The sequence below is a fragment of the Polypterus senegalus genome, chromosome 2 (genome assembly GCF_016835505.1).
Source record: "Polypterus senegalus isolate Bchr_013 chromosome 2, ASM1683550v1, whole genome shotgun sequence".
Classification (NCBI taxonomy): Eukaryota; Metazoa; Chordata; class Cladistia; order Polypteriformes; family Polypteridae; genus Polypterus; species Polypterus senegalus.
The window spans coordinates 237,787,157-237,813,082 of NC_053155.1; the positions used below are offsets into that span (position 1 = coordinate 237,787,157).

General features: G+C 41.4%; 1 protein-coding gene across 1 annotated transcript in view; it reads right to left on the reverse strand.

Moving 5' to 3' along the window:
- mycbp2 (MYC binding protein 2) overlaps positions 1–25,926 on the reverse strand; it is a 503,803-nt gene that overhangs the window by 431,091 nt on the left and 46,786 nt on the right. Inside the window, 1 exon segment of the mRNA XM_039745368.1 lies at positions 14,998–15,073. Within this exon segment, the coding sequence (XP_039601302.1) occupies positions 14,998–15,073 (76 nt within the window).

Sequence of the window (25,926 nt, forward strand, 5' to 3'; positions counted from 1 at the left end):
TACCCCTGGCCTTGATGGGGTTGAGAGGAAGAACACATCGGCAGTTGGAACTATCCCCATTTGAAATTTCAACTGGATGCCCCATGCCCGTTGGCATGGTTATCGGAAATGTTACTCTGCATACTGTGGACAATGATCTTCTCTCTAGCCTTGCAGGTCTCGAGCCTCCCTGAAGGAAGTCCACGAACAAGTTAACAAGGCTTGGCGGACCGGTCCCCCACCAATGAAGTTCCAGATCCCCCTTGGAACCCGGATACTGGTCAGAGACACCCGAAGGAAACATTGGCATCAACCTCGCTGGAGGGACCATTCCAGGTGCTATTATCTACATCTCAAGCTGTTAAAGTCGAAGGATTTCCTGCCTGGATCGTCTCAACTTGCAAAGAATGGCATTCTTAGTTCTATTATTAATAACTTTTTCTGTCCCCTTGAACATGGGACAACAAACTTATGGGGACCTTCCCACACTAACTTTCCAAGTAGGGAAGACCACCTCACTCCAGATTGACTTTTGTACTGTTGCTCCTTGTGGAACCGGCAGCCATGAACAATGGACTAGGGCTGAAAAATATGTGTGTGTGATTACTGTCTCCACTCATTATGGCAGTAATTGTGAAAATGGCAGTGGGTATTTGCAAATACAGGTACCTATGACTGGGGTTATCAGCCCTGGAAGGCTCAGCAACATGATCTCAAGACAAGGTTCTCTATCATTAAAGGACATACTAGCAGAACGTGTTCACATAATAATTGTAAACCGTTAATTATCACTTTAAGAGATCCGTCACCCTATGATGGGGGTATTTACATATTAGGGGTAGATGTCTCTGGAAAAGATCCTCTTGGGAAATTCATTATTCGAGTCACAGCACCAACACCCAATTCTGTCACCCCTACCTCCTTAACCTTCCCTACCACTGTCCTTCCTGATGACTCTCCATCGCACCCTGTACAGTATTTATGACCTGGCAAAATCGGATAGCACTTGATATGCTTTTAGCTGAGAAAGGCGGTGTATGTGCCATGTTTGGGGACAATTGCTGTACCTTCATCCCTAATAACACTGCTCCTGATGGCTCAGTATCTTGTGCACTTGCTGGTCTTACTGCCCTTTCTGTAGAACTTGCAGAAAATTCTGGTATCTCCAATCCCATTGATGAACTAATTGAACTGTGGTTCGGAATTTTGGCTGGATGGTGTAAAACTATTTTCACCACTGTCCTCATTTCCCTTGCAATCATGGTTATTTTTGGTTGCTGCCTCATCCCTTGTATTCGTGGCCTTCTTCAGAGGCTTATTGACACCTCTCTCACAAAAGCCTATTTTCTTCATGCTGACAATTCCCAAAACCCTGATTACAACCCTTTGCTTTCAGAACTTTCTCCCTCTTCTGAATATGATGATATTGGGTCTGTTCATCCTCATGTGCACATTTTTTGTGCAAAAGGGGGGAACTGAGAAAGAAAAAAAGACTTACAACATTATTAGCTTGCATTTCTTTATGAGGAAAGACTGACCTTTGATACTATCAGAAGACCCTGTGAAGATTGTAAGATCTTTTTAGACTATAAGAATGTTTAAATTGATTCTAAGTGTGTACAAATAGAAGGGTGTATTCCTTAGTTTGTTTAATGGTTTAGGACATTTCAGTATGTCATAACTTAAGAGTTAACTTTTAACTATGTATAACCTCAGAATGAACTGCTAGGGTTTTTTCTTTTCTTTTTTAGGATATAAAAGAGAGAACAGGTTTACTTTAGGGATTCTGCTAAAACCCAAATCAGTCAACTGAGTTGGAAAGAGGCAGTCTCACATTTTTTCTATTCACCAAGAATTAAGAATAAAAGAAATTATTTTTACTTTAATTGGGTTTAAGTTCTTCCGTTGTTTACGACTTCAGCGCTCACACATGTTTTCTTAAGCACTTTTTGGAGGTCTTCCTGGTTTTCTCTTTCTGCGTTGACAGTCAGTTCACGTTATTACGTGGGAGGCGTGATGATGTCACACGAAATTCCGCCCCCCCAATGTCATTCCAGCTCAACTCCATTACAGTTAATGGAGAAAAATACCTTCCAGTTATGACCATTAGAGAGAATTTCGAAATGAAACCTGTCCAACTTTTGTAAGTAAGCTGTAAGGAATGAGCCTGACAAATTTCAGCCTTCTACCTACACGGGAAGTTGGAGAATTAGTGATGGCGGCCCCTTTTATGGGAACCTGGATGAGCTCCAGCTGCTTCCCGGCACTTGGTCTTGGCCACACGCCTGGTGTGGCGGAAGTGCCGGGCTCCCGGGATAAATAGGCACTGGGGCGCCGCCTGGCTATGGCCACGGGTCCCTATAGGGCTGGGCTTCCAAGCCCTGCACCCGTGGCCCCCCACATAAACAGGACGGACGCCCCCTCTCGATCTGGAGGAGGCACACGCCCTCCTCTCCTCCTCCTGGGCGTCCCGGCCGGGGACCACAATATTTTATTTATTTATGTATATATAATATATATATGATATATATATAATCTATACTAATAAAAGGCAAAGCCCTCACTGACTGACTGACTCACTGACCGACTCATCACTAATTCTCCAAATCCCGTGTAGGTAGAAGGCTGAAATTTGGCAGGCTCATTCCTTACAGCTTACTTACAAAAGTTGGGCAGGTTTCATTTCGAAATTCTACGCGTAATGGTCATAACTGGAAGCTATTTTTCTCCATATACTGTAATGGAGTTGAGCTGGATGGCCGTGGGGGGCGGAGTTTCGGTGACGTCATTACGCCTCCCACGTAATCACGTGAACTGACTATCAACGCAGTACGTAGAAAACCAGGAAGATCTCAAAAAAGCGCTGAAGAAAACATGCATTATATAATTGAAAAGGCAGCGAAACAATAAGAAGCGAGCGACTAACATATACAATAATCCCTCCTCGATCACGGGGGTTGCGTACCAGACCCCCCCGCGATAGGTGAAAATCCGCAAAGTAGAAACCATATGTTTGTATGGTTATTTTTATATATTTTAAGCCCTTATAAACTCTCCCACACTGTTAACATTATTAGAGCCCTCTAGACATGAAATAACACCCTTTAGTCAAACGTTTAAACTGCGCTTCATTACAAGACAGAGATGGCAGTTCTTTCTCACAATTAAAAGAATGCAAACATATCTTATCTTCAAAGGAGAACCGTGAAGAGCAGATAATGTCAGAGAGAGCTTGCTAAGAAAAGCAAACAATCAAAAAATCAATACGTGCTTTTAAGTATACAGAAGCACTGCGATAAAGCGGCATTTTGTAGAGGAGCGTCCATATCTTCTAGGCAAACAGCCACTGTGTAACAGCCCCCTCTGCTCACACCCCCTCCGTCAGGCAGAGAGAAGCAAACAAAACAAGCGCCACGCGGGAAGCATATCTTATAGCATTGAGGAGTTTTAGTTAATATATAATACATGTTCTGATTGGGAAGCTTCTAAGCCATCCGGCAATAGCGTCCCTTGTATGAAATCAACTGGGCAATCAAACTAAGGAAGCATGTAACCTAAATTAAAAGACCCATTGTCCGCAGAAAGCGGCGAACCAGCGAAAAATCCGTGATATATATTTAGACTAGCAAAATACCCGCGCTTCGCAGCGGAGAAGTAGTGTGTTAAAGAAGCAATGAAAAAGAAAAGGAAACATTTTGAAAATAACGTAACATGATTGTCAATGTAATTGTTTTGTCACTGTTGTGAGTGATGAGTGTTGTTGTCATATATATTTACACACACACAAACATATATATATACACATATCTATACATATACACATATATATATATATATATACACACACACACACACACACACATATATATACATACATATATTTCTACATATATACATATACATACACACATATATATACACACACAGCTATTTCGTATCAGTGCAATACGCTGCTTGTTAAAACGGATAACTCCCGCTCTTATGTGCAAGTCTGCGTGGATATTATGAACTATCGTATTTGTTCAAGTTCTATTTAAATTTTAAATAGAAGGAATTTTTATTTAGTCGACAGAAATATCTTTGGTAGGAATGGTAAAACAGACAGGAATATTATTCTGAATAAATCAACTCAAACCTTAAACAACTTATAATATTTTGCTCTCCATAAAAATATATCCTGTCTAAATTATACAAGTTAGAAATACAGTAAACGTTAAAAGAACAAACATTCAAATTTCTTTACTCTTATGTAATTTTATATAAAAAATAAACTTAGATTTTAAATATCCCAAAAGATTTTGCTCTCCATAAAAATATATCCTGTCAAAATTATACAAATTCAAATATGAACATGCTGCATAACAAAACCTGGAAATATAAATAAAATGTGTTCCTTTCAGCAATAACAAATCAAATCATTCAGTTGTCTTTGCTCATATGTCATTTTAGAGCTGGACGCCTGGCATCTTTTTGGCAACAAGTTCGTTTCTGTTTGGTGTGAGGTTCTGTGTTGTGGAGATTCTCAGGATGGATTGCAGGTGCTCATCAGTGAGGCGACTCCTGTGTGCTGTTTTGTTAGTCTTTATCACTGAGAAGAGCTTCTCACACAGATATGTGCTACCAAACATGCACAAGGTTCGAGCCGCATGTAGACGGACTTTTTTTGTTCTTCAAAGTCACCAAAGCGCCGTGCAAACTCAGTGCGCTCAGTTTATCAGCAAAGTGCGTATTTGGGAACACCGTAGTGACGACTTGGTTTAACATTACTTGGCAACAGGGAAAGTGGGGCAAGTGGTTGTGTCTCCCATAAAAGCAGCTTCACTTGAAATCACTTTGTGATTGTGCACGGGTAAAACGTCCGCTGAAGTGTCAGATTCTTATTTAATTCTTCTGCTTTCTGTATCTTCTGCATTGCATTCAGGTCTTTCAGGTTACCCTGATGTTTTGTCTCATAGTGCCGTCTTAGATTAAATTCTGTAATTACAGCCACATTAGCTCCACAAATGAGACACACGGGTTCAGTAAACATATACTCAGCCTCCCATCGGTTTTAAAGGCTCTATTTTCAGAATCAACTTTTCTCTTCAGCATCGTGTGAGCTAGCTTCGCAATAACTTGCAGCATCATAAGCTAGACTTGATTAACGCTAAGTGTTAGCAAGGCAGCTGAAGCGCTGCATTATGGGATCTGTAGTTTATTGTGTTACCAGCGCTTCATATACCCGGCCATTAATAACAATAATACAGTATATAAAATGATCTCGGGCGGATATAATTACACGCCGGGCAGAATGTGGCCCGCGGCCGGCCCTTGAGTTTGACACATATGGACTAAATAGAACTTGAAAAGATATATTTTTTCAAATGTGATCGCAATTCAGATAGAGTTGACGCAAGACTACAGCCTGCATGCCTCAATAAGTCATCCTCCCTCGCTCTTACTTTTTACCGCTCATCTAATGAATACACTGAGTATGGCTTTACCAAAACAATCATTGATGGCTAATAAAGTATCCATTATTCGAGTATGTAGATCGGGATATATATATATATATATATATATATATATATATATATATACATATATATATACCCGTATCGATCGAGAAGTAGTGTGTTAAAAAGCTAGAAAAGAAAAGGGAACATTTTAAAAATAACGTAACATGACTGTCAATATACAGTATTTGTTTTGTGAGTGTTACTGAGTGTTGCTGTCATCAAGGATTTGATTATCATTATTTCTTTCAATCAGGTTCGTATTTGTAGGATGTGTTGTGTTCAAGTTACATTCCGTGTTTGTCGATCGCTGTAAAGATGACAGGTTTCATTCATCGATTCGCTTCTTACTGCATCAATAAACAGCTCGCTTCTTCTTTATCTGAGACCTGACACACTGCATGCACGGGTTTTTTACACTGTCTTCCTTTAGCGGACATTGACTTTTTCCACCGTGTGCTTTGTTTCCGCAGTAGCTGGATTTATGAATATGCTTGTATGTATCAGACCTTCATATTTTTGCTGCCTTTTCAATTGTGTAATTCGGTTTTGTTCAGCTCTTTGGAACTGTTGCTTTTATCTGTGCACTGCGCCAGTTCACGTGAGCCGCTCGGTGTACATGCATCGAAGTTTCCCAGCTGTGCTGGTGCCATCTCGTGCTATGTCCATGGCTGTATTTAATGTTACCTTAGTCCTGGCACTTAAAACTTTCTCTCGCAGTTTCGCTGAGTTTGTACAAACACCACCCTGACCATCTCATCTTCCTCTGCATAAGCACAGTCCTTAACCCGTGAATATTTAGTGGGAGTTTGCTATTGGATTGCCGCTGACGGACGGCCTTATATGGGCAGGCACTAAATTACAAACGCCAGCGCAGCCTGTCTATGAACTTAATTTAAAGTGTAGGTTTACATCGTGCTTTGTTTCGAAGTAGCAGAACTCATGAATATGGTTGTATATGTCACTCGCCGCTTCTTATTGTTTCGCTGCCTTCTCAATTATATAATGCATGTTTTCTTCAGCGCTTTTTTGAGGTCTTCCTGGTTTTCTATGTACTGCGTGATTACGGAGGCGTGATGATGTCACACGAAACTCCCCCCGGCGTTAAGCTCATCTCCATTACAGTAAATGGAGAAAAACAGCTTCCAGTTATGACCATTACGCGTAGAATTTCGATATAAAACCTGCCCAACTTTTGTAAGGAAGCTGTAAGGAATGAACCTGCCAAATTTCAGCCTTCCACCCACACGGGAAGTTGGAGAATTAGTGATGAGTCAGTGAGTGAGTGAGTCAGTGAGTGAGTGAGGGCTTTGTCTTTTATTAGTATAGATATACAGTAATCCCTCCTCGATCGCGGGGGTTGCGTTCCAGAACCCCCCGCGATAGATGAAAATCCGCGAAGTAGAAACCATGTTTCTGTAGTTATTTTTATATATTTTAAGCCCTTATAAACTCTCCCACACTGTTAACATTATTAGAGCCCTCTAGACAGAGAGAGAGAGAGAGAGAGAGAGAGAGATCGCAAAGAAAAGCAAACAATCAAAAAATCAATACGTGTGCTTTTAAGTTTGCCGGCGGCATTTTTTAGAGGAGCGTTAGTATCTTCTAAGCAAACAGCCTCTGTGCAAACAGCCCCTCTGCTCACATCTCCTCCATCAGGCGCAGAGAACGTCAGAGAGAGAGCAAGATTAAAGCAAACCATCAAAAAATCAATAAGTGTGCTTTTGGAAGCATTGCGATAAAGCGGCATTTCTTAGAGGTGCATCCGTATACACTAGGCAAACAGCTTCTGTGCAAACAGCACCTCTGCTCACAGCCCCTCCGTCAGGCGCAGAGAATGTCAGAGAGGGTGAGATAGAGGCAAAGACAAGCAAACAATCAAACTCCGCGCGGGATGCATATCTTATAGCATTGAGGAGTTTTAGTTAATATGTAATACATGCTCTGATTGGGTAGCTTCTAAGCCATCCGCCAATAGCGTCCCTTGTATGAAATCAACAGGGCAAACAAACTGAGGAAGCATGTAGCATAAATTAAAAGACCCATTGTCCGCAGAAATCCGCGAACCAGCGAAAAATCCGTGATATATATTTAGATGTGCTACATTTAAAATCTTTTATTATATATTAATATGTAAATTTTTTCATAACTTCTTTAACACACGACATCGATGCGAATCGCGAGTATTTTGCTATATCATAGCGACACTCATAACAGTGACAAAACAATTACATTGACAATCATGTTACGTTATTTTCAAAATGTTTCCTTTTGTTTCTCTTTCCTTCTTTAACACAGTAATTCTCTGCTGCCAAGAGAATAGATAGATAGATACGTTATTTTAAAATTTTTCCTTTTCTTTTTCATACATTCTTTAACACACTACTTCTCCGCTGCGAAGCGCGGGTATTCTGCTAGTAAATAATAAAATTGCAACTTGCATTTATAATGCTATTTGTGGTATAGCCCTACGGAAGTGTATTAGGGCCACGTTGAAGAAGATAAAAAAAAAAAAACACGGAGACAGTGAAGAAGAAAAAAAAAAACTGTGTTGAGACTAAAGTCGACATCTTGACTTTATTCTCGACATTTCCACTTTAATCTCGACACTTACATCAAGATTAAAGTCAACATTGCCACTTTATTCTCAGTTTATGTCGAGATTAAAGTCGACATTTCCACTTTATTCTCAGTTTATTTTGTCATTAAAGTAGAATGTCATAAACTAAACTTCTTCCTAAAATCAATGTTTAATTTACTAGATTTTCTCAAACCCCGTCATATGTTAATGTAGCACATTAAATGCTTTGTGTTAAGTGTTCCCCAACCCAATTTTTAATTGCCACGCGCTTCTTAAACCGACTTCCTCTTGTACTAAGAGGCGGCGCAGGCAGCGATTACCACACAGAATACAATCACTTCATGATATTCCTGCTCTCTGAAAATTTAGAATACTAAGATAAATACTTGATATCATTTTCATGATGAAATGCATTAAAAGCATGTTTTAAACGAGCACGGTGGCATGGAGGTAGTGCTGCTCCCTCGCAGTAAGGGGTCCCCAGGTGTACATTTAGTGTAGAGAACTTTATGGCACGTGTAAAAAGGCTCCAAAAAACTGGGTGTATGAATGGGTATAGCACAGGTTTAACTTACATATTGTGTAAAAGTTCAGTTCATGATATGGTGGTCGGAGACAAGAACACAGAATTCAATGGATGTTCTTCTGAGTGGGCTTTCTTTATTGCACGTGTGCTGTCTCTGTCTGATGTACCAAACCCCAAGGTCCTATCGTTCCTTTTTTTTCTCCACATAACCAATCACCAAACAATAAATGTTTTCGTGAAATGAAAACTAGTTATAAACTTAGCCCACGGAGAATTCAGAACTTTAAAAAAAATCTTCGTTATACATGTTAATTATGCCATCCATTCAGGGTTGCAACCATCCCAACAAGCATTGTGTGCGAGGCTGGAGCAAATCCTGAACGGGATACCAGCACATCACAGGGTGAATACAAGCAATACATACACTAGCAGGGTCACTATAGCAGAACAAAAACTCACATCCTATATGACTTTGAAAGTACACTGAAGCACGCCGAGTAAACCCACCAGAAAAACGTGCAAATTCAAGGCAGGGAACACCCGGGACCCCTTTGCTGTGAGGTAGCAGTGCAACCTTCATGCCTCCATGCCCCCACATGATTAATGCATGCTTTTAATGCATTTCATCATGAAAATGACAAAGTATTTATCTTAACATTCTAAATGTTCATTGAGCAGGAATATCATGAAATTAATGTATTCTGTGCGGTGATGGCAGCCTGTGCCTCCTATTAGTGCAAGAGGAAGTCAGTTTAAGAAGCACGTGGCTATTACCACAACTCATCGAACACTTAACACAAAGCATTTAATGTGCTACATAACTTATGATGGGGTTTGAGAAAATCTAGTATATTAAATATTCATTTTAGGATGAAGTTCAGTTTACAATGTTCTACTTTAATGACAAATTATGAGAAAAAATTCAACATGTCGACTTGAATCTTGACATAAGCGTCGAGATTAAAGTGGAAATATGGAGAATAAATTCAACATGTCATCACACTATTACACAGTACCCAGGTACATTACACAGTATTGAAAAAAATAAAACAAGTACAACTTGGCTTGCAGTATTATCCAATACTACAGAAACAGTATTCATACATTTGAACATAATGGTCCACCATCCAACCTTTTAAAACCAAAGTATCTCCAGACAACAGACACAGACCCTTTTTCAGCAAAAGTTGTTCTGTGTCATCATGTTCAACTTTCACGTCTGCAACTGCTTCAGTTTCGGACTGTCCATTTTCACCATTCAATACCCTCCACTAACGCATGTACTCCGTTGCAGTGTGTTTAGTGGTGCAGCAGTGAAAAAGGTCCCCCCTCTTAAACATTTTCCTGCTGCGCCACGTTCCAAACGTTGTTCAGGCTATTTAAACCGGTGTTGCGGTAGAAGAAAAATCCATATCTTAACAAAAATAAAAAATGGTTTTTGGTATGAACCGGTAAACCTCCCAGCACTAATACTTTGATATTAATTGTCTTCATTTTTAGGGGCGGGTTTGTAGGGCAGTTTTATACACAGCTAGCAAAATACCTGCGCTTCGCAGCGGAGAAGTAGTGTGTTAAAGAAGTTATGAGAAAGAAAAGGAAAGATTTTAAAAATAACAACCTGATTGTCAATGTTATTGTTTTGTCACTGTGATGAGTGTTGAATAATCAATAATGATAATCAAGAATTTGATTATCATTATTTCTTTCAATCAGGTTCGCATTTGAAGGATGTGTTGTTTTGAAGTTACATTCCGTGTTTGTCAACCGTTGTAAAGATAACAGGTTTCATTCATCGAAGCGTTCACTACGCAAAATCACTACTCGTGAATGTTTAACAGGCATTCCCGGTATTAACTTGTGCTAAAAGTACCATGGTGTGACGTAAGGGGAGCCGACTGTAAAAAGGCAAGGAGGCGCGTATTTTGAACGAAAAGGGAGAAGATAGCTAAGGAGCGGAAAAGTGAGAAGGAAAACTTCTTAAATAAAGAGCTAGGAAGGTGAATGGAAAGGAGCAGCGGTAAAGCAGGGAAAACTTCATAATAAGGACGGTTCGATGCACGTTGAAGGTGTAACAATAAGATTGTTAAGCCTTATGATAATGTTCCCGCTCGGAGGATTTAGAGAGACGCATTGGGAGAAGTATAATCTGAACCTCTACAGTTTCGTTTATTTTCGGGTTGTAATGTTCATCAAATTTACGTATCATCTGGTCCAGTGGTGGACCATGCATCTCACACCAAGGCCTTCAGTAGTGCTCCATCTGAATCAACCTGCCCCTCAAAAACTAATTTATGGTTATAAAAATCATCTTAATATGCAGAAATACAGTATAAAGTGCCGCTGCATCGCAGATAGATAACTCCTGTAGCCACAATAAAAATCCCTTTATTGAATAGACAAACCGGGGTGAACAAGTTCCTTTCTATTGCAGCTACAGCCACGACACACATAAAAAACATCAATAATAACTCATAAACTTGCAATATTATTTAGGAAAATCGCACCATTTTACTCACCAATAATTTGGATTATTTGTAAACAAAATCCATCCTCCTCTCTTTCCTCAAAAACAGTTCAATTACTCTGCCGTACAGATTATCTGTGCGCTTCAGTTCCATTAAAAAGTCACTTTCTATCGCCATCGAAGCTAATGCTGAAAGTCGAACCTGCCCTGTCGTATTTCTGGCATAAGTTTTAATTCACTTTAGGGCTGAAAATGTCCGCTCGACAGAAGCAGCGTACATGGGAATGGTCACCGCCAAATATATCAATGTGTACAGTTGCCCCATGCTCTCATTCAGATTTTTCTGATGAAGGAGCTCAAGGAGATCAGTGGGAGATTTTCCTGCAATATCATCCATGGCATACATTACAGTCAGTTCTGTTTTTAGCCGAGACAGATCAAAAACCGCTCCATGGTTCTTGTGTTAAACTGGAGAAGGCTGCATGCGGGAAATTTTCCTTGTATTCCCGAAACTTCTGGGGGTCGAGGAGCGTGACAAACATCAGTTTTTTATGGTCTTGAATTCTGGTCTGTGTCTGTCAAATAATATTGTCCAGAATCCTGCCATGGAGTTGGCGGTAGTGCGTGCAAGGATCTTGCGCTCGGAGCGCCTGCGTTGCGTTCAGTGGCCTCGTAGAGTTCCTCATATCGGCTTCTATCCAATCAATGGGTCTGAATACGGTGACGTTGCCGTACGCCTGCTAGAGGGCCCTACTGACACCAACTCAAAATCTGATTGGTTAAAGCAACAGTTTAATCGACATTTATTCTGTGTTAGAGGGCCTGCAGAACAGATTGTGAAGGCCTCTCTGCCTGGCAACAAATGGTGGCTGAAATGTAATTGGTTAAATGCTTCAATACGAAAATACATGTCTGGAAGCAGCACAACCATCGGTAAAGCTATGAAAGGAAGCGGACAGACTATTTGGAATTATTTAATACGTATTCATGGACAAAATATAATTAAGATCAGTTTGTGATTCAGATATTTTTTTAGGCCAGCTGAGAAGGCCTTGCAGGCCCTGACACCCACCACTCAAGCTCATGGTTAACTCATCATCACCAGTCAGCCTCTGACACAATTCTCTGCTGCTCTCTCCAATAAGATAACGGAATAACCTGACCTTAGTGTTTTCCTCTGCTTCCGGCATTGCAAGTTGTGTATAAAGTGAACTCGTCCTTCCACATTCTCCATGACTTCGCCAGGTCTTTATCATCGAGGCTTTATACCCTGCGTCTTCTCATTAAACTTGTATCTCGTGAATATCTTGTGCGATCTTGTGATGTCCACGGCTTTATTTAATTTTAGCTCAGACCTGGCACTGAAAAGTTTCTCTCGCACTTTCAATGAGGGAGGGTTTCTGCAGTAGCTGCACTTATGAATATGCTAAGCACAGTCCTTCACCCGCGAATATTTACCTTATATGGGCAGGCACTCAATTACGTGGGAGGCGTGATGATGCGAGACGCAACTCCGCCTCACACGGCAACCGAGCTGCAGTCTATGGCCGTATACAGTATATGGATGAAAGTAGGTTCCAGTTATGACCGTTACGCGTAGAATTTCAAAATAAAACCTGCCTAACTTTTGTAAGTAAGCTGTAAGGAATGAGCCTGCCAAATTTCAGCCTTCCACCTACACGGGAAGTTGGAGAATTAGTGATGAGTTAGTGAGTGAGTGAGTGAGTGAGTGAGTGAGTAAGTGAGTGGAGTGAGGGCTTTGCCTTTTATTAGTATAGATTCACATTACATTTCTATTATTATTAAGTTATAATATCGTAATATTGTTTTTCTGTAACCAGAAGATCCCATCTGGGGATGATGAAAGACAGTGACACGCGAAGTGTATTGCTTATGTTCTGTCTAATCCGTAATCTCGTTTTGGTTGCCGTCACTGCAGAAAACGCTGCCTCACAAAGATAGGATGTTGGAAATGGAAGCAGCTTCAATAGCTCCTTTCGTGTTAATTTTAATCTCCTCCTGCCTATAAATTATGCTGACGAGAATTTCTCTCAGCATTTCCTTGCGATAATACACTTTCAGGGTGCGAATGATGCCCAAACCCAATGGCTAAAGCACTGCTGTGCAATTGGGTAAGAGGAATTCAACGCGAACATTATCTGAATGTGGAAGTATGTTGTGGGCAGCACAGTTATCAATCAGAAGCTGAATAATCCTCTTCTTCTTCTTCATTTTGTGAGGTTTCTGAACTATTTTGGGATCTCCCCCACCCAACGGGACGTCACAATGAAGTGCATCCCGAAGCGCGATTGCAGCATCTGTATAAAATTGTTTGTCCATTGCCGGGGCAGGGAAAGAGCAGGCTCACAGCGTGTTGTTCCGTTGACTGAGGTCCCAAGAGAGTTTAAAAACCACACATTTTCTTGAACGAGTGCAGCATTAATAGGAATGTTTCTTGAAGGAGCATCACTGAACCATATAAAAACGGCTTTTTTGCCGTCTTCAAATGCAGCAGTTCGCATACGTTTGCAACCCGAGATTTTTCTTCTTTTTTGCATATAACAAAGACATATATGCATTGCATTTGTCATTCCAACAGATTGCACATCACAAACATTAACGCTGTCAACATTTTTTCGTGTCAGCCGTTTCTATAGAAGGGTGACAATGAGTTAAATTCCGATGAATGCTTTTCAAATGTTGACAAGCAATAAGCAAAAGATATCACTGAAAACCACAGAAAACATAACAAAACAAAAAAAAAAAACAAAAAAAACAGTACAAGGACAGTTCGAAGAACGAACATATTTTACAATGTTTCTGTTTGGGGATCGTTGTGCAAATGTACACAACTGAGCTGCGACCACAGAACTAACTGCTCTGTGGATGATTCATTCAAGCATTTCAAGATCACTTCATTGTAATGAAAGTATCTGCTGCTGAATGTACTTCATAGTAACGAGATTTCAATAGATTTGTGTCATATGGGGAAACTGTCAGAAACAAAAATAACTTTGTTGTAATAGTCTCTCAGCTCGGTCTCTCTCCTCTCTCTGCGCCGCTGCAAAGCCCAGCTTGGCTAGCGTTCTGAAAAGTGTCCTCAGTGAAAGGGGCAGCCTTTTTGCTGTAGCCCTTCACTGAGTGAGTGAGTCGGTAGTGGGCCACAGACCGGGGGGTTGGGGACCCCTGTTCTAGAGCATAAACTTTAGACTGGAAGTTCATATAAAAAAAATATAATAACAGGAACATGACAATGTGTGTTAACCTTTTATATAAATAATAGAACTGATGAACAAATTTCAAGTACTGATATATAGCATGTATATATCCAATTGTGGTTAATCATCCTTTAGATATGACAAATGAATATTTACTTTTTCAATTCAGTTATTCTACTAGTTAAACATTTTCATGTTAAATAAATAAATGCTTCATTTTTTTCTTCATAGTCATGAAAATAAACTAAAGTTAAACAATATAAAGAAAATAATTGCTAGACAGAATGCTGAGTGACTGAGAATAAAGCGAAGTAATGAAAATAACTGTAAACCAAGATAGTCTGGGCACTTGTTTAAGGGCAAACTGTAAATATTTTTTCCTTTTTCATATGCATTTTCATCTTAACCAATGAAAGACAGGGAGAGGTAGGTCTTCCAAATCAGGAATTCATTCCTAGGAGTCTTTTGGGTTCCTGTTTATGCATGCACTGATAATTATGGAAGTAACTATTAAACAGTATTTTTGCCAAAAATAAAAATTTGTTTTGCATGCTTTGAGCAAGCACCCAGATGACAGACATGTGGATTGTGAGATGAGTACAAAAATTCTTCAATATGAATCAGAATCATTCATAGAAAAATAAAGATCACAAGAAAACCTGATGTTGCACCTAAATCAATATCTCTGTATTAAACCTCTGAAAAAAAAATAAATGCAAATTATACATTTTTACCTTTGATCGTGTTTTCACTTTGGATTTTGCCTTTTGCTTCCTTTTCAACTTTTTTTTACTCAAGGTCTTTTTTCCCCTAAAACAAAATAAAAAGTTTATGAACAAACAGTTTAATAAAATTTTATGTCAAAAACATAACTCATAATTAAGGAAGACTGTAACAAAGCTTTGTTAAAGTGTGTTAGGACTTAGCACAACTTTAGACAACAGACAAGTATAGGTGAAGAACTACACCAATAACAAGACAAAAAGTGAGAAAACAATAAGCAACATTAATAACCATTGAACATGGCCACATAACTCTTAAAAATTATAGGATACCAAAAACAAAATGTTGACAGAATTGTTACATTTTCCAGTTAAACAAAACTCTACAACTATGCGATTTTGAATTGCTATGCACGCTCCAATCAAAAAGCAGGTAAAAACTTTGCATTAACGGAGTACACAGAGACACTGAAGTTTTCAATTAATATGCTTAAAACACACATTATCTCTGAAAGATGCGTGTGCACCTCTCTCACCATATTTCCTTTAAGACAACTAAAAGTCATGCAACACAATATTTAAAAGATTTTGGGACATATAACGGAGGCATATTTTAACTACTTAGTTTGTTAATCTGCCTGAATACTCAAATAAAAAAAATAAAAAAATCATTATCAAGCATTTTGAAGTAAACTAAGCCTAGCACTTTTCCCCATTTATACTATGTGGAAAGAAGTATGCATCTTTAACAGACTTTGATTTAACAATTATTTGAAAAAAAAACCCATTAGGCTCTTATATATCAAAAATTTCAGGGGAACAAAAGTATTACAATAAAAGTAAAACATATTTCAAACTTACAGTGGGTACGGAAAGTATTCAGACCCCCATCAAATTTTCACTCTTTGTTATATTGCAGCCATTTGCTAAAATCATTTAAATTAATTTTTTCCCTCATTAATGTACACACAGAACCCCATATTGACAGACAAAAAAATAATTTTTGAAATTGTTGCAGATTTATTAAAAAAGAAAAACTGAAATATCACATGGTCCGAAGTATTCAGACCCTTTGCTCAGTATTTAGTAGAAGCACCCTTTTGAGCTAATACAGCCATGAGTCTTTTTGGGAAAGATGCAACAAGTTTTTCACACCTGGATTTGGGGATCCTCTCCAGTTCTGTCAGGTTAGATGGTAAACGTTGGTGGACAGCAATTTTTAGGTCTCTCCAGAGATGCTCAATTGGGTTTAAGTCAGGGTTCTGGCTGGGCCATTCAGGAACAGTCACAGAGTTGTTGTGAAGCCACTCCTTCGTTATTTTAGCTGTGTGCTTAGGGTCATTGTCTTGTTGAAAGGTAAACCTTCGGCCCAGTCTGATGTCCTTAGCACTCTGGAGAAGGTTTTTGTCCAGGGCATCCCTGTACTTGGACGCATTCATCTTTCCCTCGATTGCAACCAGTCGTCCTGTCCCTGCAGCTGAAAAACACCCCCACAGCATGATGCTGCCACTGCCATGCTTCACTGTGGGGACTGTATTGGACAAGTGATGAGCAGTGCCTGGTTGTCTCCACACATACCGCTTAGAATTAAGGCCAAAAAGTTCTATCTTGGTCTAATCAGACCAGAGAATCTTATTTCTCACAATCTCAGAGTCCTTCAGGTGTCTTTTAGCAAACTGCAAGATAGAACTTTTTTGGCCTTCAAAACATCAATACAAATAAAGCAGCATTTTTTTTTTAGAGTAGCGTCGGTATCTTCTAGGCAGCCTCTGTGCAAACAGCCCCTTTGCTCACACCCCCTCCGTCAGGCGCAGAGAATGTCAGAGAAAGTGAGAAAGACAGAGAAAAGCAAACAATCAAGCACCACGCGGGAAGCATATCATTTTATTTAATACGTGCTCTGATTGGGTAGCTTCTCAGCCATCTGCCAATAGTGCCCCTTGTATGAAATCAACTGGGCAAACAAACTGAGGAAGCATGTACCATAAATTAAAAGACTCATTGTCCGCAGAAAGCCGCGAACCACAGAAAACTCTGTTATATATATTTAGATATGCTTACATTTACAATCCGTAATGGAGTGAAGCTCGACATACATACATACATACATACATACATACATACATACATACATACATACATACATAAAGTATTCACAGCGCATCACTTCTTCCACATTTTGTTATGTTACAGCCTTATTCCAAAATGGATTAAATTCATTTTTTTTCCTCAGAATTCTACACACAACACCCCATAATGACATGAAAAAAAGTTTACTTGAGGTTTTTGCAATTTTATTAAAAATTAAAAAATTGAGAAAGCACATGTACATAAGTATTCACAGCCTTTGCCATGAAGCTCAAAATTGAGCTCAGGTGCATTCTGTTCCCCGATCAATCTTGAGTTGTTCGTGCAGCTTAATTGGAGTCCACCTTTGGTAAATTCAGTTGATTGGACATGATTTGGAAAGGTACACACCTGTCTATAGAAGGTCCCACAGTTGACAGTTCATGTCAGAGCACAAACCAAGCATGAAGTCAAAGGAATTGTCTGTAGACCTCCGAGACAGGACTGTCTCGAGGCACAAATCCGGGGAAGGTTACAGAAAAATTTCTGCTGCTTTGAAGGTCCCAATCAGCAAAGTGGCCACCATCATCCGTAAGTGGAAGTAGTACGAAACCATCAGGACTCTTCCTAGAGCTGGCCGGTCATCTGAAAACTGAGCGATCGGGGGAGAAAGACCTTAGTCAGGGAGGTGACAAAGAACCCGATTATCACTGTCAGAGCTCCTCTGTGGAGAGAGGAGAACCTTCCAGTAGAACAACCTTCTCTACAGCAATTCACCAATCAGGCCTGTATGGTAGAGTGGCCAAACGGAAGCCACTCCTTAGTAAAGGGCACATGGCAGCCCGCCTGGAGTTTGCCAAAAGGCACCTGAAGGACTCTCAGACCATGAGAAATAAACTTCTTTGTTCTGATGAGACAAAAATTTAACTCTTTGGTGTGAATGACAGGCATCACGTTTGGAGGAAACCAGGCACTGCTCATCACCAGGCCAATACCATCCCTACAGTGAAACATGGTGGTGGCAGCATCATGCTGTGGGGATGTTTTTCAGCAACAGGAACTGGGAGACTAGTCAGGATAAAGGGAAAGATGACTGCAGCAATGTACAGAGACATCCTGGATGAAAACCTGCTCCAGAGTGCTCCTGACCTCAGACTGGGGCAACGGTTCATCTTTCAGAAGGACAATGACCCTAAGCACACAGCCAAGATATCAAAGGAGTGGCTTCAGGACAACTCTGTGAAAATATATATATATATATATATATATATATATATATATATATATATATATATATATATATATATATATATATACACACATATATATACACACACACAGTGGTACCTCAGTATACGTCTGCTTTGAAATACGTCCAACTTGGTATACATCCTGTTTGGACACAAAAAATTTTGCTTGGTATACGACCTTTGTTAGGAATTCGACTTGTGTGCTAACCTTGTTTACCTCTCTCGAGACAAAGCCACGACTGCCCACGAGCGTTAGTGCGCCAGTTGCTAGCATTCAGTGAACAACCTGCGCTATAACTCTCTGTGAACTTTCAAGTGTGTGATATAGTGGGTCCACAGCTCCTGTCAAAGTCAAGCTTTAAAATAAATAATCACCGCACTCGCAGCTTGGTGAGGGGGCGTGGTGGTTATGTGGCTGAAGGTTGTCAGGACGATTAGCGATGTGGGCGTTTCTCACCAAAGTGCACTTGTGAGGGAAAGTCCGTATTCATGATTGTTCCTGGGACGGCTTATCTCGATAAACAGAAGCGCGAGTCAGCTAGAAGGGGAGTAAAAAGAAAAAAAAGACGGGAGGTTGAGTGAGTGAGAGAGAGAGAGAGAGAGAGGGCTGCTTACCTTGATAAACAGAATCGCGAGTTGGCTTGAAGGGGAGTAAAAAGAAAGAACAGATGCAAGAAAGAACTGATGCGAGAGAGAGAGAGAGAGAGAGAGAGAGAGAGAGCATGGATGAAGTGGCTGAAGCAGGGCGACTCCCCAGTTGGGAAGATATAAAAGGACTGTGGGAACTCCCAGACGGCGAGCTGAGCTGGGTGGAAGGGTGGCAACGCGTCTGGGAGCTGGAGGATTGGTTTATTGTTGATTATTGAGTATTTGTGAATTATATGAGTATTGTGGAGAAGAGTGTGCTTTATGCACTGTGGGAGAAAAATAAAGTCAACATTTGGACTTTTACCTGGTGTCTGGAGTCGTGGACAGGGGTACAAGGGAGCGAGAGCGCCCCCTATCGTTCACAGTGGCGTAGCCGCAGGATACTCTAGCGTCGTTTGCAGAGGACCTGAATAAAATATTTCTGTGGGTAACGAACCCCGTAGAAGACTACGGAATCAGGAATCACCACAGCATCGCCAAAACCCGAAAAAACCGAGTCCAAAATGGGAAAGAAGAAGGGCAAGCAAAGCGACAACGCCAGCGGGAGTGCCGTAGGTGCAATGGCCCACGCTCGGGAGGGGTTAAGGAGAGGCCTTACAAGTCCGGAGAAACCTCCAGGAAGCAATGATCCCTCTAAGGTACGTGCCGGGAACGACATTAAAAATCCTTTTATTGTTTCTCACCTTGTCCCGTGCATGTACCTTGGAGAGGACCACCTGGAGGCTCCGAGGGGAAAAGGAGACTGCCCCGAAGACGACGGCCTTCTCCTGTCGAAGCCAGAGCACCTAGAAATCGACTTCCGCATGATGGCAGCCGACGAGGGACACGGTAGCAAACCCAGTGCATTCTGGGAAAGAGGAGCTCCGCGTCCTGCTGTTTGCACCTTCGAGCCCTAAGGAACGGACTTGGTCTTTCCGAAGGGGAAGGGGGAGGCGAACGAGGCATCGCTCAACCCACAAGAAGGTAAGGAGGGTCGGGAAGTAGCTGATCGGGATGTCGAAAAAATATTAAAGACAGACCGCAGTTCGCTGAAGAAGGCAACTCGACCCACTGAGAACTCCAAGTCCCAGAAGCCTCCGCGAGACCCGTCAGAGCACGTGCCTGAAGCGGGCGTGCTCATTGGCTCCTGGTCGGCAGGTAACACGAACAAGGAAGTGAGTGTTCTGCCGGTCGAAATAAATAATTATATTAACTTGCGGGAGTTCGAAAAACTAATCGGGCCCGTAGCGAGTGTCTTACAGGTCCTGACGACCATTGAAAAGATCGTCGGGGTTTGGGAGCGGCAGCCAGAGAGCCGAGTGGAGAAGGTGAGGGCCTACGAGCCGCGATTTGGTGGGGAGCCTCCCGTAATGAATGATGCGGCGATACAGGTAAGCGAGACCCGTATCGTACATAATAGAGGGACGCGGTGTGATCCGTGCCCGCGTTTAATAAGTAGCGGGTGCAAATACACAGCGTACCCTACAAGAGAGGTCAGTACGTTAACCGAGCAGAAGGGCTAATCGATCCGGAGCGAGGCAGCCCTGAAGACGCCGCCGCTGGTAATTTGTAAATCAAGAGGGGTGCAGACAGTAAAGGGGCTCTCTTCTTGTAATAGAGAGACCCAGACTGTATATAAGCCCCAGATTAAACAGGAGGGCTCTAAGATTAAACCGAGGTCTCCTGACAAGAAAGGAAAAGAAGCAGAAAGAGTAAAAACACCGGTAGAGGCGGCAGGGATTTCTCTCCCAGCAAAAGGGGCGGACCTAACATTTCCTTATTGTTTTCAGTCCCGTAGGGGAAGAATACCAGGAGGACAGAGGCAGTGTTATGGGTGCCGAAGGTTGGGCCATATTTGGCGGAACTGTCCTTGGAGAGAGGGGGACAAGATGTCAATTTGGAATAATATTCCCCCTAGGTTCTCCAGGGACCAAGATGTTCATTTTAATCAAGGCTCAACCAGGACGTCCTCTTGGAGGAAGACTTCCCTCTCGGGGCAGGCGCTCCGAATAATAATTGCCGCTGGGGAATACTGTGATGGATGGCCGGCCATTTATCCCGGCCAATACCCCCAAGCCGCCAGGTGGAGCCCTCCTTGCAGCGTGGAGGTCCCCAGAAGACCAGCAGGGCATCATGGACATTGGAGTTTTTATGCAAAGCCCTGCTGGATGCCGTGGGGGCCACAGGAGGGAGCTGCAGGGAGGACCGGCGGCTTCTTCAGTGCCCTGTGACCCGGAGGTTCGTCACAGGAAGAGCGACGGACTTCCGGGTTGAAGATAGGGACTATTTACCCTGACCCGGAAGGAATAAGGACTTGTGGACTATTGGGCAAAAACACTTCCGGGTCAGGAGATATAAAAGGACTGTGGGAACTCCCAGACAGCGAGCTGAGCTGGGTGGAAGGGTGGCAACGCGTCTGGGAGCTGGAGGATTGGTTTATTGTTGATTATTGAGTATTTGTGAATTATATGAGTATTGTGGAGAAGAGTGTGCTTTATGCACTGTGGGAGAAAAATAAAGTCAACATTTGGACTTTTACCTGGTGTCTGGAGTCGTGGACAGGGGTACAAGGAAGCGAGAGTGCCCCCTATCGTTCACAATCTATATATATATATATCTATATGTGTATGTATCTATCTCTCTCTCTATTATATATATATATATATATATATATATATATATATATATATATATATATATATATATATATATATATATATATATATATATATATATATATATATATATATATATATATATATATATATATATCTCAAAATACCCGCGTTTGGCAGCGGAGAAGTAAAAAGAAAAACAAACATTTTAATAATAACTTAACATGATTGACAATGTAATTGTTTTGTCATTGTCGTGAGGCAGGCAGGCAGGTAGGTAGGTAGGTAGGTAGGTAGATAGGTATACACATACACACACACTCACTCACTCACCTAAAGGATTATTAGGAACACCATACTAATACGGTGTTTGACCCCCCTTTCGCCTTCAGAACTGCCTTAATTCTACGTGGCATTGATTCAACAAGGTGTTGAAAGCATTCTTTAGAAATGTTGGCCCATATTGATAGGATAGCATCTTGCAGTTAGAGATTTGTGGGATGCACATCCAGGGCATGAAGCTCCCGTTCCACCACATCCCAAAGATGCTCTATTGGGTTGAGATCTGGTGACTGTTGGGGCCATTTTAGTACAGTGAACTCATTGTCATGTTCAAGAAACCAATTTGAAATAATTCGAGCTTTGTGACATGGCTACTTCCAGCAGGATAATGCACCATCAGAGGATGGGTACATGGGGGTCATGAAGGGATGGACATGGTCAGAAACAATGCTCAGGTAGCCCGTGGCATTTAAACGATGCCCAATTGGCACTAAGTGGCCTAAAGTGTGCCAAGAAAACATCCCCCACACCATTACACCACCACTACCAGCCTGCACAGTGGTAACAAGGCATGATGGATCCATGTTCTCATTCTGTTTACGCCAAATTCTGACTCGTTACATTCCATGTTCATTTCTTACTGCATTAATAAACAGCTCGTCTTCCTCTTTATCTGAGATGTGACACACTGCATGCACAGGTTTTTTTTACACTGTCTTCGTTTAGCGGGACATTCACTTCGTCCACCGTGTGCTTTTTTTCCACAGTAGCTGCACTTATGAATATGCTTGTATGTATCAGACGCTTCATATTTTTTTGCTGCCTTCTCAATTGTGTAATTCGGTTTTTGTTCAGCACTCTTTGGAACTGTTGCTTTTTGTCTGTGCACTGCATCAGTTCACGTGAGCCGCTTGGTGTTCTTGCTGTGCTGGTGCCATCTCGTGTGATGTCCACGGCTGTATGTAATGTCAGCTAAGACCTGGCACTTAAAAGTATCTCTCGCAGTTTTGCTGAGTTTGTGCCAAACACCACCCTGACCATCTCATCTTCCTCTGCATAAGTACAGTCCTTCATCCGTGAATATTTAGCGGGGTGTTTCTATTGGATTGCCGCTGACGGACGGCCTTATATGGGTAGGCACTAAATTACAAACACCAGAGGCAGCCTGTCTATGAACTTAATTTAAACTTTAGGTTTACACCGTGCTTTGTTTCCGAAGTAGCAGCACTCATGAATATGGTTGTATATGTCAGTCGCTTTCTTATTGTTTCGCTGCCTTCTCAATTATATAATGCATGTTTTCTTCAGCGCTTTTTTGAGCTCTTCCTGGTTTTCTACGTACTGCGTTGATAGTCAGTTCACGTGATTACGTGGGCGGCCTGATGATGTCACACGAAACTCACACCCCCGGCCATCCCGCTCAACTCCATTACAGTATATGGAGAAAAATAGCTTCCAGTCCAGCCTGCCAAATTTCATCCTTCTACCTACTTGGGAACTAGTGTTAGTGATGAGTCAGTGAGTAATCACATGAACTGACTATCAACGCAGTGCGTAGAAAACAAGGAAGACTTCCAAAAAGCACTGAAGAAAACTTGCATTATATAATTGAGAAGGCAGCGAAACAATAAGAAGCGAGCTAGTGACATATACTACCATATTCATGAGTGCTGCTACTTCGGAAAGAAAGCAAGGTGTAAACCTAAACTTTAAATTAAGTTCATAGACTGGCTGGCGTTTCTCATGCCCACGGGTAATGCGGGATACAAGTTTAATGAGAGGACGCAGGATATAAACGAGAGCTTTGATCACTTTGTAACCAAGTTAAAATTGCAGGTGAAGGGGTGTGCTTATGCAAATTCCGAGAGACTGTGTTTGTGGGGGATTGACAGTTAAGGCGGTGGGGGAGTCACGTCATCATCTCCCCTCCCATTTACCTCATTTTGCTCTGAGCTGAACTCCGCGGCTAACGCCGTCTTTCGAAGCAACTTCATCTCACTGCCACCAAATACTCACAGAAAAATTCACAAGTTAATACACACTCTGTCTCTACAGTTTCTCCACACTGAATCCTCCAGGCACTACTTACAAAAGTTTACATTGACAATCGTGTTACGTTATTTTTAAAATCTTTCCTTTTCTTAGCACAAGCACAGCTGAGAAGCTTCAATGCATGTGCTCCATAATGCGTTAAAAAATAATGCATTTAATCTCATATTTAACCTCCAAAGAGCGCTGAGACTTTTGATCAAGTGAACATGTCTGCAAAAACTGAGGTCTCCTGCCCAGCAAAAGTCGAGCAGCCGGCATGCACGAATAGCTGTGCCGGCCTTTGAGACGCTGACTGCGCTTCTGCCTTAAGTCAAAGAGAGCACTTTTGATTTTTTTCATCCTCCCCCTGAGCTTTAGCCCAGACAAGTGCAAACCTCTTTTCTTCAGGTGACCTCTTTTCTACATTGCGGCAAACTAATATTAAGGCAATTCGTATTTTCTTTTGCACGTATACGAGTATGAGGTCGTCAACTCGGATTATGAAGACACGCACACGAGTGGAGGACTGACAGTGCCATCACAGCCGATTAATGGCAGGGATGACTCACCAGTTTACACAAGACCCACCGCGACTGTCCCCAAAAGGCGATCATATCGTCAGCAACACATCTCTATACTATACAAAAGAAAAAGGCAACTTTCCTTTCTTTACACCTTTTTTTCTTTTATCCCAAACCAAAGCCTCTCTCTCTTAACACTGCAGAGGACACAAAAGTAATTTTCTTCAATTGCTGGTAATGCCGGTAAGGCACATTACCAGAGGCAGAAATTTGAACGTTCACATAGAAAATGTCATTTCTATACCACAGCCGTCGAGTAGCGCCTTTCAAAAGGGATCTACTACCGAGAGATGATCCATATACATTTTAGCTCCTGTTAGTACTACTTACCTGTTGTGTTATACAGTCTTTAAAATGTAGTTTACCCGCAACCACTCCAGTAGTGCTCAATGTACCTGTACTTCTTAAAACGTTAATGTTTTACTGTTTACTAACTTATAGACTATATTTTATTATTTTTCCCTTGCACTCAGTGACCAAAGCTATACACACACATATAGACACGTACAGTGGTGTGAAAAACTATTTGCCCCCTTCCTGATTTCTTATTCTTTTGCATGTTTGTCACACAAAATGTTTCTGATCAACACACACATTTAACCATTAGTCAAATATAACACAAGTAAACACAAAATGCAGTTTTTAAATGGTTTTTATTATTTAGGGAGAAAAAAAATCCAAAACTACATGGCCCTGTGTGAAAAAGTAATTGCCCCCTTGTTAAAAATAACCTAACTGTGGTGTATCACACCTGAGTTCAATTTCCGTAGCCACCCCCAGGCCTGATTACTGCCACACCTGTTTCAACCAAGAAATCACTTAAATAGGAGCTGCCTGACGTAGAAGCCTGCCTGAAGTAGACCAAAAGCACCTCAAAAGCTAGACATCATGCCAAGATCCAAAGAAATTCAGGAACAAATGAGAACAGAAGTACTTGAGATCTATCAGTCTGGTAAAGGTTATAAAGCCATTTCTAAAACTTTGGGACTCCAGCGAACCACAGTGAGAGCCATTATCCACAAATGGCAAAAACATGGAACAGTGGTGAACCTTCCCAGGAGTGGCTGGCCGACCAAAATTACCCCAAGAGCGCAGAGACGACTCATCCGAGAGGTCACAAAAGACCCCAGGACAACAACTAATGAACTGCAGGCCTCACTTGCTTTAATTAAGGTCAGTGTTCACGACTCCACCATAAGAGAGAGACTGGGCAAAAACGGCCTGCATGGCATTTTCAAGACGCAAACCACTGTTAAGCAAAAAGAACATTAGGGCTAGTCTCAATTTTGCTAAGAAACATCTCAATGATTGCCAAGACTTTTGGGAAAACAACTTTTGTCTCATCAGTCCACAAGGTAAACTTTTTGGAAGGCAAATGTCCCGTTTCATCTGGCGTAAAAGGAAAACAGCATTTCAGAAAAAGAACATCATACCAACAGTAAAATATGGTGGTGGTAGTGCGATGGTCTGGGGTTGTTTTGCTGCTTC